The sequence below is a fragment of the Diospyros lotus genome, chromosome 9, assembly GCF_014633365.1.
Source record: "Diospyros lotus cultivar Yz01 chromosome 9, ASM1463336v1, whole genome shotgun sequence".
NCBI classification, from domain to species: Eukaryota; Viridiplantae; Streptophyta; class Magnoliopsida; order Ericales; family Ebenaceae; genus Diospyros; species Diospyros lotus.
In genome coordinates this window covers 36,264,772-36,282,567 of record NC_068346.1, presented here as the reverse complement: position 1 = coordinate 36,282,567, position 17,796 = coordinate 36,264,772, and the positions used below count along the sequence as shown (strand labels likewise).

The window sequence follows — 17,796 nt, the reverse complement described above, 5'->3', positions numbered from 1 at the left end:
AATATGTTATATAATATTATAACATATAATTGAATTAAGGAGAATGGATACTATTATATGTATATGATATATTATATACTATTCTATATACTATTATATACATATATATTATAACTATATATATATATAATAATTTTGTATATAAATTATTTCGTGTCCCGAATTTTTAGATTAATATTATATTTATTTTTTCTTGAATTAATGCTGCTTTAATTTTATATTTTTTTTAGTTAAATGCAAATCATAATAAAATTATGTTTATTTTTATTTTTTCAAAATTTATATTAAATTTATGATATTTTGTCATAAATTAAATAAAGTTAAATTAAATAAAATATAACAACAAATACTAAAATAAAATATTATTACAAATAACTTAATTCACGTTCAAAAGTTATAATTATAATAATACAACAAATAAAAACAAATAATTCTATTGGTCTAAAGAAGAAGAGGGTTTGATGCGCATGAGATGTCTTTTTTTAGGAATGGTGTTTAAAAAGTATATTTAGAATAGAAATAATTGCATAAAGTAATAAACGTGATTGTAAATAATAAAATTGAATATTTTACTTATACTAATTGCGAAGAGCAAAAAGTATAGTTACGAATAAAATTTCCCTTATGGATATAACCTGAATTGTAACGCGTGGATCTTCAGGGACATGGGCCAAATTTTTCATCTTTGTATGGTTTGTTAATTAAAATATAAATTAAAAAATATAAAATATAAAAAATATTTTAAATATTTATTATTTTTAATCTATTTGTTAAACTTATATAATCATTATTAAAAATAAATCACGTAACTTTTTATTTGATTTTTTTAGATATATTTATCTTTTATTCTCTCAAAATAAACATATTTTAATTATTATAAATAAGACTTAATATATTTCAAAAAATTTAACAAATAATTTAATAAAAATATTAAAATACTTTACTTTATTTTAATCATTGTATAATATCTTTGTCTAAAAAATATTTTAACCTTATCTTGATATAAATTTATCTTACTTATTTTATTTTAACAAACATTATCTTATTATATATATATATGTAATAAAACCCTATCGAGCAAGGATGAAAGTCAATCTTAATGATTCGACGATACTAAGTGGAAGGGCTATCGCTCAATAGATAAAAATTACTCTAAAAATAATAAGCTAATATTTCCTAAAAATTCACTTCACCTCAAAGATTTCTTAATATTATTCACTTTAAAAAGAAGAAAAAAAATCTTTAATTGATAACACTATTAAATGAACATATTTAATGAGAAATAAAAATTGAACATATTAATTGATAACACTATTAATTTTTTTTTCCAACCCATGGACTATTTAATTGGCCTAACTTGTCTATGTCCCTGTTCGTTAACTCATACATAAGTTAGTTAATTGGCCTAACTTATCTATTACGAGCTAGTTAATTAGCTTAACTTGTCTAGGTAAGCAGCTTAACTTGTTTATCAATTCTTTTTTAGAGATAAACATGCCGAACCAACCGAATTACTCAAACTGAATGGATCGAATATGTGTCAAAAATCAAACTGAATCGACTAAATAGATTCTTAAATTGAAAAACCAAAATAACAAAATACAAAAACGATATCGTTTCTGACATTTTAATTTATTTGGTTATTTCGATTCTTTTAAATACGTAGACCAAACCGAACCGAAATTACCAAACTTAAAAATCAAATCGAATCGATCTACAAGTTGAACCAAACTGAACCAATAATTTTAACCGGTTCAGTTAAGCTATTTTGATTTAATTGAAATGTTGTTCACCCTGATCTTTGTTTGCAGTTTGGAAGGCTGAAATGCACTTAATACGATAGTAAGCCTGCAGTGCACTTAATACGATACTAAGACTTCCCATTCCCTCATTCACCAGATAAATAAGATACAGTGACTAGAAAGACTGGATAAAACACAAAAGCTGGGATGGAAACAGTTACACTTACAGATCCATATGCAACAGTTCAGTCAACAGAGAGGTGCTAACTGGGTTACTACTTCCTTTGAAACCGGAAGTACAACACAACAGGAGCAATTAACCACAGCAATTGTTCTTCTGTTGGATTGGCTGCCCCTTTATCTGAACATGGCTTCCTGACTTGTTTACACTTGGCTGGTTCCCCATCCTGCAGATACATTGAACAGCTAACTGTAAACATGGAGTTACCATAAATGTCGAGAATTAAAGGATATCGATACCAGTTGTCAGAAATTTTGAATTGGTAACAGATCAGATTATCGATAACATCAGAGATTGTGAAGAGTTCACAAGAGCTTTTACTTTTTCTTGATCTCGCCAGCCATAGTCAAGAAAGCTTGCTCCACATTGATCGAGTCCTTCGCGCTGGTCTCGAGGAAAGGAATCCCTAGCTCATCTGCAAAAGCCTGTAGTTCGTTCATGTTAAGAATGGTAGACCATATAAAACCCCCCCAGATATCTGCCGCTAGATTGTGTCCAGGCAGCCAATGAATATCATTACTATCTCCCAAGAAAAATAGATAAAACAGATTAAATATTCTCATGTGCATAAAATAACATCCCAGGCCTTTATCCAACGATGTGGGTATGTTCTTATATCCAGATTAAGGGCAAAAAGACCGATGACAGTTTTTAAAAAAATGTTTCTGCGTCTTGACAATGCTTTTGAAGAAATTATTCGTGTATGCAAGCAACATTTTAAATTTTCTGAAAACATTGTATGTTATGAAATTCAATATTGAGTTTCTAGCTTCCTTTCTGTAGGTCATTGCAATTGTTTAAATCAAAACCTGCAACATAAAAATCAAGAAAATATTCTTTACTTTCAGAACTGGGGACTGGCAATTAAATACTTTTACACAAAATTTAATGCAAGTAGCACAATGAAGTTAAAACATGAACAATGAAGTTATAAATTGATCACCCACAAAAGGATCAGTAAGAACTTACCACTTGTCCTAAAAATTTAAGCCTTTAAAGGGGGTCATACTTCCAACAGAATAAACTATGCGAAGATGCATCCAAAATATTATGATTTATCAACATTTATAAAAGAATTACACTCCTAAAAAAACATTATCTTATGTTTGCACCTATGTTTACCTATAGGAAATCACAATTCATGTTTCAATCGCAGTTTGCAGGAGCGAACAAACAGTTCACAGCCCACAGCCACAGATGATAATTAGGAAGTCTTAACAATCCAATAAAATATGCATCCAATTTTTAACACCAAGAAAGATGAGTATTGTGGATAAAATTGCCCACAGCAATCCTGATCGAGTACACTTGTGCTGGAGAAGAAACCAAGTACTAAATCACACAAATAAACCAGCCCTAATATGACAATATAAGCTCAAATGAGTAACAGAGATACCTTTGCCATTTGTGTGTCCACAACTTTGTTCTCGACTAAATCACATTTGTTCCCAACTAAAAGCTTACATACAGTGTCATTTGCATATCTATCAATCTCATTCAGCCATTGTTTGACATTGTTGAAGCTCTCCATGTCAGTCACATCATAGACAATCTGTTGTGAATGTCAGAACACATAAGAACTCTTTGCAAATTAGTGTTTTGTCTATTTTCATACATAAGTTAGTATTCATATATATATAAAAGGGGTTGCTTCCCCTAAAGCAAGAAGTTTTAGCAAAAGTTCTGCAGCCACATGCATTTCTTCCATATTTTATTAAAAAACAAAAAAAAAATCAGATACATCATATGGTTACATATTCATATATGCATATAAATAGTAAGGAACATGGTAACACTGACCATAATACTGCTTGTTTCTCAAGTTTAAGAATTTGAATTGAACTTAATATTTATATTTATTGTATAAGGGGAAAAAAATCAAAGTAGAAGCCTTTTGTTTCCCACATCTGATCTGAGTCATCAAAGCAAAACAAAACAAAACATCTGGGTTCACAATGTAAACTCAAGAGTTACTGCCACCGTCTTGGAAGGCTTCTGTTATGGCCTTAGCATGTCCAAATCCAGTTTCTTCTAGCTAATCAATTGCTCAATTTGATTACACCTTGCTTGGTGGCGTAACTCATACATCCATGAAATTTGCAAATGGATTAAGGTCCCTTCATTGCGATTGGTTGAAGCGAGGAGAAAAGTCGATTAACCTAGTGTGCACTGTGGAAGACTAGATGGTGGCCCGAGATTCAAAGAGAGGAGCACATGTTGCAAACTGAAACCTGTTATAGTCTCACACCCAGCGAGTCGCCCTCTCAAATTCATTGGGCCCTTCATTCACCTATCTCTCTTCTTCACCTCCTTCATACTAGAGGCATTTGGAGGATTGAAAATATTCCAAATCTCCGTCCGCTCAACATATATGCTGGCTCAAACAGGCAGATTCACCAAGGAAAACGCTGGCCAAAAGCCCAAAATTATCTCAACGGTGGACACATTATTCCTTGGAGATATGTTGTAATTGTTGTGTTGTCCTGCAAATTTCGTATCTCTAGAGTAGCATTTTTGAAACAATAATATTGCCTTAGTAACTCATGCGGCCTCTGTTGAATGCTGAGTAGGTACGTTGAATTCTTCTTTCCTTGGAGCATTCATAGTGGAGTGCATGGCACACGGTCACGTTATCCAACCTTGTCCCTTCTTCGATACATTATGATCTTTCGTTGGATCTTCATATTTAGTGAGCAAAACAGTTGGCAACGCTTTACCGAGGACCCCAGTATGCCCGTGGCCACTTAAGGATATCCTCTTAGGGCTATTGAGGGTTCGTGAAAATCCATACACAACATCTGACGGGGTGTGTAAATCCATACACAGCTCCATGTCGGAGGACCCCGTCGACAAATAGGACCCTTAGCCCCCCGAACGGGGTGTGTTGCTTGGTGTTCCTTTTTGTATCACCCAACTGATTCCTGGCACAAGCAAATCGGGTTATTATCACCATTTTGTCTAACTTTTTGTTGTATTTATCACAGACGACGCCAAATTGTTGTGGCCAAAATACAACAATTGAAATTTGTAGTACGGGAACGTTGCAGCCACGGCAAAGAGAGGCGAACAATTGGTAGGTGTCTACTTGTGGAAATATGCAAAGGGTGGCTCCGTCCTTTGGTTGTCTAGTAGGGGTGGTTTGGAAGGACACCATGGCCCAAGAGAGTTGCCTAGTTGTATTTGTGGGGTGCCTCCAATTAGAATCTCGAATGAGCCATTGAGTGTAATTTCAGTAGAGGATTAATCCTTCCAGGAAGAATTTCCCGGGTGTTCGGGGTAGAACTGTACTCACAACAATTAGAAGGCACATGGGGATTCCTTACCTGCGTATGCCTTCTAATACTTAAGTCAGTATGTGAAGGAAAATGATTATTCGGGGGAACTTGTAAAGGTTTTGTCAGGTGTGCAATAAATAAATAATACAATTAATGAATATAAAAGGGGTATCTTTCTTGACGAGAGATAGACCACTTATTATGTTTTACCAGATGTTGGGAACAAATGACTTAAAAGGAATCCCCACCCAGAGAACTAAATAGCCTAGGGCATAGTTGTTAAAGGCGCGCCTAGGCGCAAGGCGCCAATTCAGCGCCTCGCTTGGGCCGAGGCGAGGCGATTTTAGTGAGGCGCGCGCCTTGCACAATGAGGCGCCGAGGCAAGAGGCGCGCCTCATGAAACCTAGGTTTTAATTAAAATCTAGGCAACCCAATTTCTCCCATTTTCTCAGTTTCAACATGTATACATTACAACATATTTACATTTCTTTAGTTTAAGTAAATGTCCACATTTTCTTTTATTTATATTTTACCTTCCATTTCTTTAATACATAAATGTAAATAAGAAAGTACCCCCCATTTGGATTCAATAAAAATATCTAAAAAATCAAAATCCATAAGAATAAGAAAATAGAATTTTGATTTTAGTACAAACTCAGGATTTAGCGATTTTATCACCCCTAAAATACATACCTATTATTTCTTGAAAAATTCATTAAAAATCATTTTAACAACAATGAATATTAGCTATCAAAATACTGAGAGATAGTTTTTCAAAATGAAAACATTTTCTTATATGTCTCCTTATAATGCACTAATCTTCCGGACTTAGAAAAATAGCATTTTTCAAAATGAAAACATTTTCTTGATTGAAGGGGATGATGAAGATATTGACCTTGATGTTGATGATCTCCTTGATGATGATTAATTAAAACTTCTTTATTGATTGTAGACTTGTAGTGTTTATATGTTTGTTTAGAACTTTACATGATGATTGGTGCTTGTTTGAGTTTGAGACTTTAAGTTTGAACTTTGACGATGCTTCTAGTTTAGAATTTGCATGATGAATGAATCAACTTTGATGATATTAGTTTAGAATTTGAAGATAATGAATCATTAATGATATGCATGTGTTATTATTGATAATTTGATAGTTTTTTATGATTTTACAAGATTTTGAGTTTTTTTTTTTCTAAAAGGTGCGTCTCGCCTCATGCGCCTCGCGCCTTAGGCTCCAGGACCCTTTGTGCCTCACGCCTTTCAGAACTATGGCCAAGGGAGTCCTCTAGGAGAAGTGGGCCTTAATGGCGAGTTGTAGGAGCAAGGTAGTGGCATGCCCGAATGAAATTACAGGATGGCATAGAATACTTTCGAGTATTGTTTATTATTCTAAATTTAGTATGACGCTTTTGAGGTTGTGTCCCCGTTGTGCGAGATATAGATTAATTGGCGTATGGGACCCATTGGGCACTTACATATGGAGAAGTGGGCATTAACGGCGAGTTGTAGGAGCAAGGTAGTGGCATGCCCGAATGAAATTACAGGATGGCATAGAATACTTTTGAGTATTGTTTATTATTCTAAATTTAGTATGACACTTTTGAGGTTGTGTCCCCGTTGTGCGAGATATAGATTAATTGGCGTGTGGGACCCATTGGGCACTTACATATGGAGTTAATTATATGTATATCACATAATTAAATAATTAATTATACTCATGTTGCATGCATATGTTAAAGTACAAAATGCAATTGGACATGTTACAAATCAAGCTGTGGGGCCCATTGGGCACTTTTGTATGTGGCAATGGCTTGTAAGTAATTATATAAGCATATGCATATAAATTGTATAAAACCATGAGACCCATTATGCACTTGCCGGAGGGAATTGGAAGGCATGCAATTGAATATACTTATATTATGCCTATTATATGTATATTATGGAATTATATATAGGATAAGCCACAACCATGGGGCCCATTATGCACTTTGCTTGGTGGAATTGGGAGACACGCATGTGGAGAAAGGTTTGAGAAGAATTTGTGGCAGACACATGGCTAGCCAAAGGGGGGCCACGTGGGCTTGAGGGTACTGCTTGCTCACTGGAGGAATTTTGAAGAAATGGTAGCAAGAGAAGCTTTGGAGAGGTGTTGGCAGGCAAGAGAAGCTTGCTCACAAGAAACAAGCAGCACACATGGCCGGCATGGGGGGAATGGCAGGCATGAGGTGGTTGGAGGCAATTGGGAAGAAGCCTCTTGCGGCCATGTCGGGAGGAAGGAAAGCGCGAGCAGTTAGGAGTGCGACCATGTGGCATGACATCCTCCCGGCTACTTCCTTATTCCTGGGCTACTTCCAGCCTCCTTGCCAAGCTAAATGCTTTGAGGGTCCCACGCACTAACCTAGCTACCATCCCTCGTTTCCTTTCTCCTTTCAATAATAAGATGAGGATAATTTTTAATGGAGGTGGACGCACAACATGGGGAATTAGCTGGTTGTATACATTTCTTCCCGGAATGGTCGCACCTTATTCTCACGTTGCTTTCACCTGGATTGGCTGAGTAGCCTTCCTCCCGTGACTCGTTTCTTTGCTCTCGAGACCCGCTTCCTTCTTCCTGGAATCTGGATGTGCTTTCTTCCCGCGTAGCCATTGTTCCCGAGCAGCCTTTCTTCTCGGAACAACCCTTCTTCCTAGAATGGCCATACTCCTGGTTGCTCGTGCTTTCCTTCCTCCTAGCATGGTTGTAAGGGGCTTCTTCCCGATTGCTTCCAACCACCAGCCACCTCATGTCTACCATTCCCCCCATGCCAACCACATGTGCAGAATGTTTCCTGTGGGTCCCTTGCCTACCAACACCTCTTCAAAGCTCCTCCTGCTACCACTTCTCCAAAATTCCTCCAGTGAACAAACAGTGCCTTCAAGCCCACATGGCCCCCCTTTGGCCAGCCAAGTGTCTGCTACAAATTCTTCTCAAACCTTCCTCCACATGTGTCTCCCAATTCCATCAAGCAAAGTGCATAATGGGCCCTATGGTTGTGGCTTATCCTATATATAATTCCATAATATAAACATATAATAGGCATAATATAAGTATATTCAATGGCATGTCTCAGACAAATGCATAACGGACCCTATGGTTTTATATAATTTATATGCATATGCTTATATAATTGCCTACAAGCCATTCCCACATGCAAAAGGGCCCAATGGGTCCCACGACTTGATTTGTGCCATGTCCAATTGCATTCTGTACTTAACATATAATTGTAGCATAAGTATAATGAATTATTTAATTATGTGATATACATATAATTAACTCCATATGTAAGTACCCAACGGGTCCCACACGTCAATTAATCTATATCTCGCACAACGGGAACGTAACCTCAGAAGCATCATACTAAATTCAGAATAATAAACAATACTCGAAAACATTCTCCGCCATCTCGAAATTTCATCCGAGCAGGCCACTTAGAGGCCAAGACCTTGCTCTTGCAGCTCGCCATAAGGCCCACATCCTCCTGAAGGACTCCTTAGACTATTCAGTTCTCCGGGGAAGGGGGGGGGGGGGGATTTCTCTTAAGCTGTTCATCCCCGACATCTAGTAAAACATAATAAACGACCCATCTCTCGTCGAGAAATGTACCTCTTTTATATTCATTAATTGTATTATTTATTTATTACACACCAGGAAGAACCTCTACGAGTTCCCTCAGATAACCATTCCTTCACATACTAACTTAAGCATTGGAGGGCATATGTGGGTGAGGAATCCCCGCATACCTTCTAACTTGTTATTGTGAGTACAGTTTTGCGTCGGACACCCAGGAAGTTCTTCCCGAAATAATTAATCCTCTACTGGAATTACACCCAAAGGCTCATTTGAGATTCCAATTGGAGGCACCTAACAGATACAACTAAGAAGCTCTATTAGGCCATGGCGTCCTTCCAGACCACTCCTACTAGACAACCAAAAGCCGGAGCCACCCACTACATATTTCCACTAGCAGACACCTGTCAATTGTTCACCTCACTCTGTCGTGGCTGCAATATTCTCGCACTACAAATTTCAATTGTTGTATTTTGGCCACAACAATGTCGATCTTGTTTCTCCTCCATTTCTATTCATGAATGCGTTGGCATTTCAATAACAAAGAGTAATTGTTATGAAATTATAATTTGTCCACCAACAATACTTTCAAAATCAAAGGGTGGGTGGTGGGGAGAGAGCTTTACAGCTGCTTCCTTCAACATGAAAGAGACACTAGATAAGCAGCCATTTCATTTTGGTTTTAGATGTGATTCATAAATCTCTAAATCACAATTCACATTTAACTGCTGTCAGAATTGATAATTGGCACAAGTTGATGTGATAAGATATTCTGAGAGAAAAGAGAAGCAATAGGATTTTAGGTTTGAATACATTCTCATCCTCATCTGAATATAGACTTGATTAGAAGGGAGAAGCAAACTGAAAAAAAGAATGCACATGTGATTCTGGAAAGCACGTCTTGCTAGTATAACTAATAAATGGGAGAGCCTCCTCCGAATAGATTATGTAGTCTATTTGTGCAAAAAATTACAAAGAGCTGTTACACTGACTACTTACATAAATATGCCAACAGCAGTTTATATCACAGAGTGCAAGCTAGCTACACAAATTCATTTGGAACCAGTAAATTGCGTATAAACCCACGATTATATTCTATAGTTCCAATTCAAAATTTCCATATATTAACTATATAAATGGGCTACACGTAATTTCATTTGCAACCAATAAATTACATAAGTCAACAGTGATCTTTTATGGTTCCCACCCAAAATTGTGATAGAATGACTCTCTAAACAGTGCAAAGAATCTACATAAGAAAGAAATTATTTGATCAAAAGATACTACAGGAAGGATTTCTTACAATGATGCCATGTGCCCCTCGGTAATAACTGCTAGTTATAGTCCGAAATCGCTCTTGTCCAGCAGTATCCCACTAAACAAAAGTCAACAAGAAAGTACTGTTAAGCAATTCTAATCTGATAAAGCTTCTTGCATGCCAATTCTTCCCTTTATAATGTTATTAAATATAGAATGACATATAATAGATGATTAGGAATGTGATAAAAAATAAATTTAATGAAATGGTTGAAACTGGAATTGGTTGCTTTCAAGACCTTTGCACTCTTTAAGCCTTTGGCTGCTCTAATTCTAGCCTTAGTAATCTTATTTTATCTTCCATGTGTTGCTGGGCATACACACACATATATATACATATAGTTTTTAGTAGTTAAGAACAGGTTCCTCAGTAAGTTTTGGGCTGTAGACGCCTTTCAAAGTCAACACATTGATTTTTCAAATAAGTAGCCTCCAGTATTTACAATAAAGGAGATTCAAACAAAGTTATTTAACGCTTACGCTTCAAGGGAGATTGTTTAAAAGAATTTAAAGCTTTTTTAGACACTTACCAAGTTTGACTAATGTAATTTTAAGTCTTGACAAACACTTGATGCTTATAAGAATCTAGGCGCAATATACAGGGTCTTTATCATCTTTCTTCTTATTCTTGCAACTTATTTTTAACTGCCAAAGCTTTTTTGGGAGCCATAACCAGATATTGTTCTTTTAACCATCTTCTCAAATTGTAAATTTCCCAGTAGAACCCCATCTTTTGGTCCTGACCAAAACTTGTCTACATGACTCCAAGCAACACTTGTACCATTTGAAACACCCAGAAGAGCACCTAAACTTTATTTTTCCTAATTACTTGCTTCATAAACCATCTCTTTCAATAGACCACTGGTAATTATAAAATCCATGTTCTTACAAATCATTAAGAGTAGAAAAAAGTAGAAGGGGCTCCTAATTACTAGCTTCATAAACCATCTCTTTCAATAGACCACTGGTAATTATAAAATCCATGTTCTTACAAATCATTAAGAGTAGAAAAAAGTAGAAGGGGGAGCGTGGAGGATGAGGTGGGAAGAGCCCTAGCAAAGTCTTTCACTTCAGCCCCAGGTCAGTTTTGGGCTTCGGACTCATAGAAGAATCTTCTTTCCACTTCTTCTAAATTTCTCCAAGAACCATCCACCTTTCTCTTCATTTATTTAAGAACAAGAAAATTATAGCATTATCAAAATGTGAAACTATCTATATTCTTTCTATGTAAGTCACTAACAAAATAACACAGCTATTCAAGATCAAGCTTTGATTTTTACTAGACAACACAAATAGAAAAGCCCAAAAGTTAGCAAGATAAGAATGTTTGGACTCCGGAGTGGACTAACAGTCTAACACGTCTAAACATTGAAAAAGGCCCAGAACGCTGTAGCTTAATTAGATGGGGCCACAACAACTAACAATCCCTCAGCAATATGGTGGCCAACTAACTGCCCTGTGGTAAACAATTGTCTTCATGTGTCTGTGCGAGTTTCTTACGTCAGGAAAAAAACAAAACTTTGTTATTCTAATGATCTCCTTACCCTGTGGGTGTGTGCAATCACCTGGATAACTACAACCATTCAGTGCATACTATGTCTTTTTAGAAAAAAAAACAAGGATCTCGTAAATAAATTTATTGGATTCTAATGCAGTCTTTGAATTAAACTGGCACCAACTTTCACTAAATACTTAAAAAGACACCAACCAAATCCTTAGCCGGACCTTATACAATTAGGGTCAGCATATACATTTCATAGATAGAGATAACCATGAAAGATATGGCTGGAAGTTTAGAATTTGCTTTGCCAACCCCACTTAGTGGGATCAAGGCTTGTGTTGTTGTTTTTGTTGCATATACATTTCATTTAAGTAGAAAATGCATATATTACTCACGATCTGCAACTTGATTGTCTTTCCATCCAGCTCCACAGTCCTAATTTTCTGAAAGAGCACCACAAATATTGGTATTGTTCGTAGCTCGGGAACAGAATTTGTGAATCAAATGCAGAGGGTTAAAAAAGGATAGAGAGAGAGACTCACGAAATCAACTCCAATGGTGCTAATGTAACTGTCTACATATGAATCATCCTGAAATTGCAAAAAAGAAAGAAAATTATTATTATTAATTTTTTTATTTTTAAATCAAAATTAACTGGAACGCATTCATTGCCGAAGACTAAACATTACTGCTATATTTGGAGCTATGATTTCTCAACGGAAAGCAGGAAAAATTAGGGTCAGCACACATTTTTTCATGCAAAATGAAACCCAGAGATTAAAAATTTGACAAGCGTCAATTCTTTTTCTTCCTGCCTGTAACCCAGACAAAAATAAAGAAACAAATGAATCTAACTTCCTTCCCTCCATTCACTTTTCCAGTCTTTCTCGTTCTTCTGTGTTAGTTCCCCCCTAGAACTCCAAGCTCCAAGCATGGTCCAAGGACAGAAAGAGGAAAATACAAAAGAAAAAAACAACGAAAAGAGATGGAATAAAGACGCGACCCATATATATATATATATAAGTATCTATATGTGGATGTGGATGTGTCTGTGTGAAATACGCAGAGAGAAAGAGAGGTCAAATTAGGACGAACTTACAGCAAATCGGAGGAGGAGGCATGATTTTCCGACTGCAGAGTCTCCGATTAACAAAAGCTTGAACAGATAGTCGCTACAAACAAGCCATGAATAATATGCATAAAGAGGACATTTGCACAGGTCTACAAGAAACTTGGAGAGAAAACGAGTGAAATCGTGAATCAAACATAGAGAGAGAGAGAGAGCGAGATTCTTACTATTCGTTGCTCATGTTCTCTCTGATCGACAAAAATGGACGTTAATTCAAATTCTCGAGAGGGGGCCTTGGCTTGAGACTGGAAGGGAATACGTTTGGGACTGAAGAAAAGGGAAGGGAAAGTGAGAGAAAATGAAAGCATATTTCTCTTTGCCGTGCCTAATTACCTAATTGCCCCCGTTGTTATTTGCCACTCATGATCTACCAATGTTATTGACTATGAAGCACGGAAATGGCTCGGAAGCGCCGTTTCGGCGTTTCCGAACCGTTTCCCGTTTCGGAAACGTGAAAATGGCCTGAAATGGCCTTCGAAACGTTTCTGTAAATTGCGAAACGTTTTAGGGGCCGTTTCGCAATTTACAGAAAATATGGGAAATGCGTTTCACACTTGAAACGCGTTTCCAGCGACCAGTCACTCACCTGCAGCGAGGAAGACGATCGTCACCGAGAGGCGAGGCGGCGACGGTCGGTGGGGAGGCGAGATATGGAGTATGTAGCGACGGTCGAGGCGAGAGATGGTGTACGGCGGTGGGCGGCGGCGAGGGTGAGAAGCGAGCGACGGTGGCAGAAACGCTTCGATTGTGAGAGAGGCGAGATCAAACTCGATGGTGAGGGCAAGAGACTCGTCGATGGCGAGAAAGACGAATGACAGTGGCAGACTTCGACTGTGAGAGAGGCGAGACGAAGGCGAAGCTGAGGGCAAGAGACTCGTCGATGGCGACCGAGAGAGGCAGCAACGATGGCAGAGATCGACTGTGAGAGAGGCGAGATCGACGGCGAGGGCGAAGGCGAGGGCAACAGATGCGTCGACGGCAAGAGAGGCGGCGAGTTGGCGACGGTGGCAGGCGGAGGAAGAGGCGCAATCGGCCATTGACAACAAAGGCATGGGTCTCTCATCTCTGAGAGCTTGCGGTATAGGGTAATATTGTAATATTATATCTAGTTTGTAAAATTATAATTTAATATTATTTATAGTATATAAATGATATATTAATTTCACATACACCCCTATATTTTTTAAAATTACAGTTTACCCCGCATTTCCGTTTCCTAACTTTTTTGAAAAATACCGTTTCCGCGTTTCCGTTTCCGCGTTTCCCCGTTTCCCGTTTCCATTTCCGTGCAACATAGGTTATTGACATCTTTTATCATTTATTTAAAATTTAAAATATCTAATAATTTTTTATTTTTATATTAATTATCTACTCATTATCTGATGTATTTTTCCTTTTTGTCTGAAATTTAAAATAGACTTCATTTCAAGTAATTGCTCAATGAAAGTTATAATGAAAACCTTAAACGATAATGGAGATAGTCTATCATATACGTTTGAAAATTTAGAATATTGCGAGGTCATATATTTAATTATGTTTTCGTGAGAAAATGCGTAATCGATTGTTGTGTCTATCCGAATGACCAATCCATAGGATTCGACTCGTAGTGAACTTGTTTGTTCATCTAAAATTATGAAATAGACGAATTATTAGTTTTAAAAAGGTTACGATAGATCTGAGTTAAAATTTGACTCTAATTGAAAGAGTGCTCGAGTTTTGCATGTTACAAAAATAAAAAAATTATAATAAGATAAGATAAATTGAAGTTTGTGTCTTACAAAAGTTTAGATGATCATGTTTAAAACTAAATGCTATCGTGAATAGCTCGATGAAAGTTATACTGAGATAAAGTAAATTGGTGTCTTGTGTCTCGGATAAAGTTTGGATGACCATGCTTAAGTGGAGTTTAACATTGGATGTTGACATTGATGGTTGATTAGAAGTTATGTTACATACATAGACGGCCGTTATATGCAACATAAGTTCATGAAATCCAAATCTAAGTCCTTGTTATTTTTAAATTGTTTTTAATTTTTTAAAATAGTAAAAACGTGTTTAGTTTTTTATTTTTTAAAATATATTTTTGAAGATGAGAAAAAAATTATAAATAAACTCAAAATAATAATAAAAAAATCTAACTGTTTTTATCACAAACAAACTTAAATTTTTTAAAACATGAAAAACACTATAGATAAAATGAACTTATTTTTAATAATTTCAAAAGAAACACTTAAAAGATAAAACTAAAAATAAATTCAAAACTTAAACCTGAAACACAAAGAGAATAATTCCTAAACTTATAAGTAGAGTCAAAGTGCGAACAACATTAATTTAATTATTTATTTTAAAAAATAAGTTCAAAAAATTAAATAATCCATCGACATGATTGTTTAGATCAATGAATAAATTATTTAATTAGAATAAGATAATTTATTTTTATGTACTAATTTAAAAAATTAAAAGATCTATGGTACATAATTAGTAATTTGTGTCTAAAAGTGCATAAAGATATTGCTTTTATTTGTTTTTTCATTTTATATATTTTGTTTACACGATATTCTTTTCACTTTGTCATTTTTAATATGTAAGGGTATTCAAATTTTAGTTTGGATTGATCAGTTATTGGATTTGTTGTTTCTGTAACAGATTTTTTATCAGATTCGATTCAAGACAAAAAAAAATCTGGTTATTTATTTGTTAATAATTATATATTTTTTAAATTATAATTTACAATGATAAATAATATTATTTATTAATAATATACATATACGGAGTTAAAAGTTAAATTTAGAATGTTGCGTCATATAAATTCTTATTTGAATTTTTTTATTTAGACGATATATATATAAATATATGCATATTTTAAAATTTTAATATTAAAAATAGAAAAAAAGAGGTTTGGCCCAATTAGGATTAGAGTGGACCAAACTGGTCTAATCCAGTCCTTGTCCAGATTTTTTATGAATCTTGGTTCAAATTCAGTCTAATTCAATTCGAACCGAATCAAATAAATAGTTATAGGTGCAAAAACATCCTATTTCTTTATCTCCACAAATTTCTTTGTATCTTTACACAGTTACACTTATTGAGCTCACTGTGTGTCCAAATCATGGAATTCTCTTCAAAGTGTGAATTTGATTAATTTCCAGAACAGAGAGGCATTCAAATGGCTGATCAAATGGTTGGCTGTCTAATAGCATATATATATATATATATATAACACAAACTTGAGCTAAGCTAAGCTAAACTATATGATGCTATAGCTTGTGGGCATTATGCCACTTTATTGAAGTTCAAGGAAGCTTCATCAAGGCAGTTGCAGGCATCTCGTTTTCATGTTTCATTCTACGGGCATCATCAGAACTTGAAAAAACTTGAAAAAATGGAAATGGCTCAATGATCAATGATCAATCCCTTCACAGAGGAGAAGATAAAAGCTGAAGAAGAAGCAATAGAAAGGAAGAAAGAAAGGAAGAGAGTATGGTTTTTATCAAGGGCAGTAGGGCTTGGGCAGGCTACCCCTGTGACTTGGGACCCTGAAATGCCTTAGCCTCCCTTGTTGTTTCCTCAGGTACCCATCACACAAGAATTCCCTAGAGAACTTATCCTCAACATCCCTGTTCACGTCGTGCACAAACACATCGGTCTCTCCATCATCGCGGTTCCTAGCCATCATGCCGGCAGTGTATATGGCACTCATCCTCCCGGGAGCCTCCTCGTGGTACCCTGTTGGAGCATCCACCATGATCAGATCCCACTTTGTTTCATAAACTTCACTCGGCAGCCCTTTCAGGGCAAGCTGGCACATTGAGTACCTAGTGTCACCAACTGCAGTGCATTCAGGACCCTTGCCAACTTGCAGCAGATCATCGGCTTGGTTCACTTTGCTGTCATAAGTCACATGAAACGATTCCAACATGGGGAATCTCAGCTTGATTTGCTCGATCCAGCTCGCATCTTCCTCGAGGAAAATGGTCCGCCCTCCATAGTTTAGCATGCTCCACATTAGGCTGTCGTGGCCTAGGCCGAAGACTAGGAAGTTGCAGGGGGACTTCCTCTGCAAAACCTTGGCTGTCACTGAGATTTCCTTGAGGGTTTGTTGTGGGGTGATGCTTGAGGCTGAGTAGTGGACGAGAGCTTGAGCCAGGGAAGGTGGGATTTTGGTGCAGGTTGATGAGCAGTTGGATGGCTTTGCATCTTTCAATGAATGTGAGGCTTTTGGGAAAATACTAGTCTGAGAGATTGGAGACGGGCTCTCATCCGAAGATGAGAAGCGCGATCTCAACACGAAGAGGAGAAGGAAAGCTAGGAAGACACCGATGAGCAGAAGCTTAAAGTTCAGGGGATTCTGGCTCTTCGGCCTCATCTTTTCTTCTTCTGGAGAGAAAGAGATTGAAGGGTGGGTGAATGAAAGGTCAGAATTTGGTTTGAATTGGAGACAAAGGAAAGGATATGAATCTGGAGGCAAGTGGATGAAAGCAGGGATGGCTATTTGATGATCAGAGATGACTTAGAGATGAAGGGAGAGGTTTATTGAAGCATTGACGAAGACCAGAGAACTGAAAAGAGTTTGGATGAAGCAAGAAGAGTGGTTGGTAGATCTGCAAAGTTGGTGGAGTACTAGGTGCTTGTCATTTTGAGAGTTATGTTGTTTATTTCTTAGTGCAGCAGGGCAGGGTGGGTACTCACAAACATGGCTATGATTTTGGCCAAAATCTGATTATAGTTAGGTCACAAGAACAGAGCTACTTAACCTTCAATTTCTGGGAAAGGAGGCTGACTTAGTACAGTTCATAACCTTAAGGAGTTCTTTTCTTTTTCTTTTTCTTTTCTATATATGAGAACTTGAAGCCACTATCATCACATTCAACAAGCCTTAATATCATCTCTGTTCATCGCCATATCTTCTGAATTTGGTAAAATATCAAAACTTCTGCTACGCAGGGCTTGGAAATTTAGGCTATGAAGAATATACATATATATA

At 36.4% G+C, this 17,796-nt stretch overlaps 2 protein-coding genes across 2 annotated transcripts; both read right to left on the bottom strand.

Annotated features, from left to right (window-relative positions):
- Positions 1–1,811: 1,811 nt before the first annotated feature.
- On the bottom strand, positions 1,812–13,145 carry LOC127810480 (ras-related protein RABD1). Its single transcript, XM_052349992.1, has 8 exons — positions 12,980–13,145; positions 12,783–12,855; positions 12,226–12,273; positions 12,079–12,126; positions 10,169–10,240; positions 3,380–3,535; positions 2,305–2,408; positions 1,812–2,149 (listed from the first exon to the last, which is right to left on the bottom strand). The coding sequence occupies exons 1-8, from the start codon at positions 12,991–12,993 to the stop codon at positions 2,059–2,061; spliced, it is 606 nt and encodes a 201-aa protein (XP_052205952.1). The 5' UTR covers positions 12,994–13,145; the 3' UTR covers positions 1,812–2,058.
- Positions 13,146–15,911: 2,766 nt separating this feature from the next.
- LOC127810707 (glucuronoxylan 4-O-methyltransferase 1) lies at positions 15,912–17,321 on the bottom strand. Its single transcript, XM_052350318.1, has one exon. It carries the CDS (start codon positions 17,176–17,178, stop codon positions 16,303–16,305), a length of 876 nt encoding a protein of 291 aa, XP_052206278.1. The 5' UTR covers positions 17,179–17,321; the 3' UTR covers positions 15,912–16,302.
- Between the last annotated feature and the right edge of the window lie 475 nt (positions 17,322–17,796).

Bases quoted from the DNA above. Each gene is read 5' to 3' on its own strand.
- LOC127810480 (XM_052349992.1), bottom strand. The intron at 10,241-12,078 runs GTGAGTAATATA...ACTTTTGTTTAG, and splicing joins AGACAATCAAGTTGCAGATC to TGGGATACTGCTGGACAAGA. The intron at 3,536-10,168 runs GTAAGAAATCCT...CATTCACAACAG, and splicing joins GAGGGGCACATGGCATCATT to ATTGTCTATGATGTGACTGA.
- LOC127810707 (XM_052350318.1), bottom strand. From the start codon at position 17,178: ATGAGGCCGAAGAGCCAGAATCCCCTGAACTTTAAGCTTCTGCTCATC.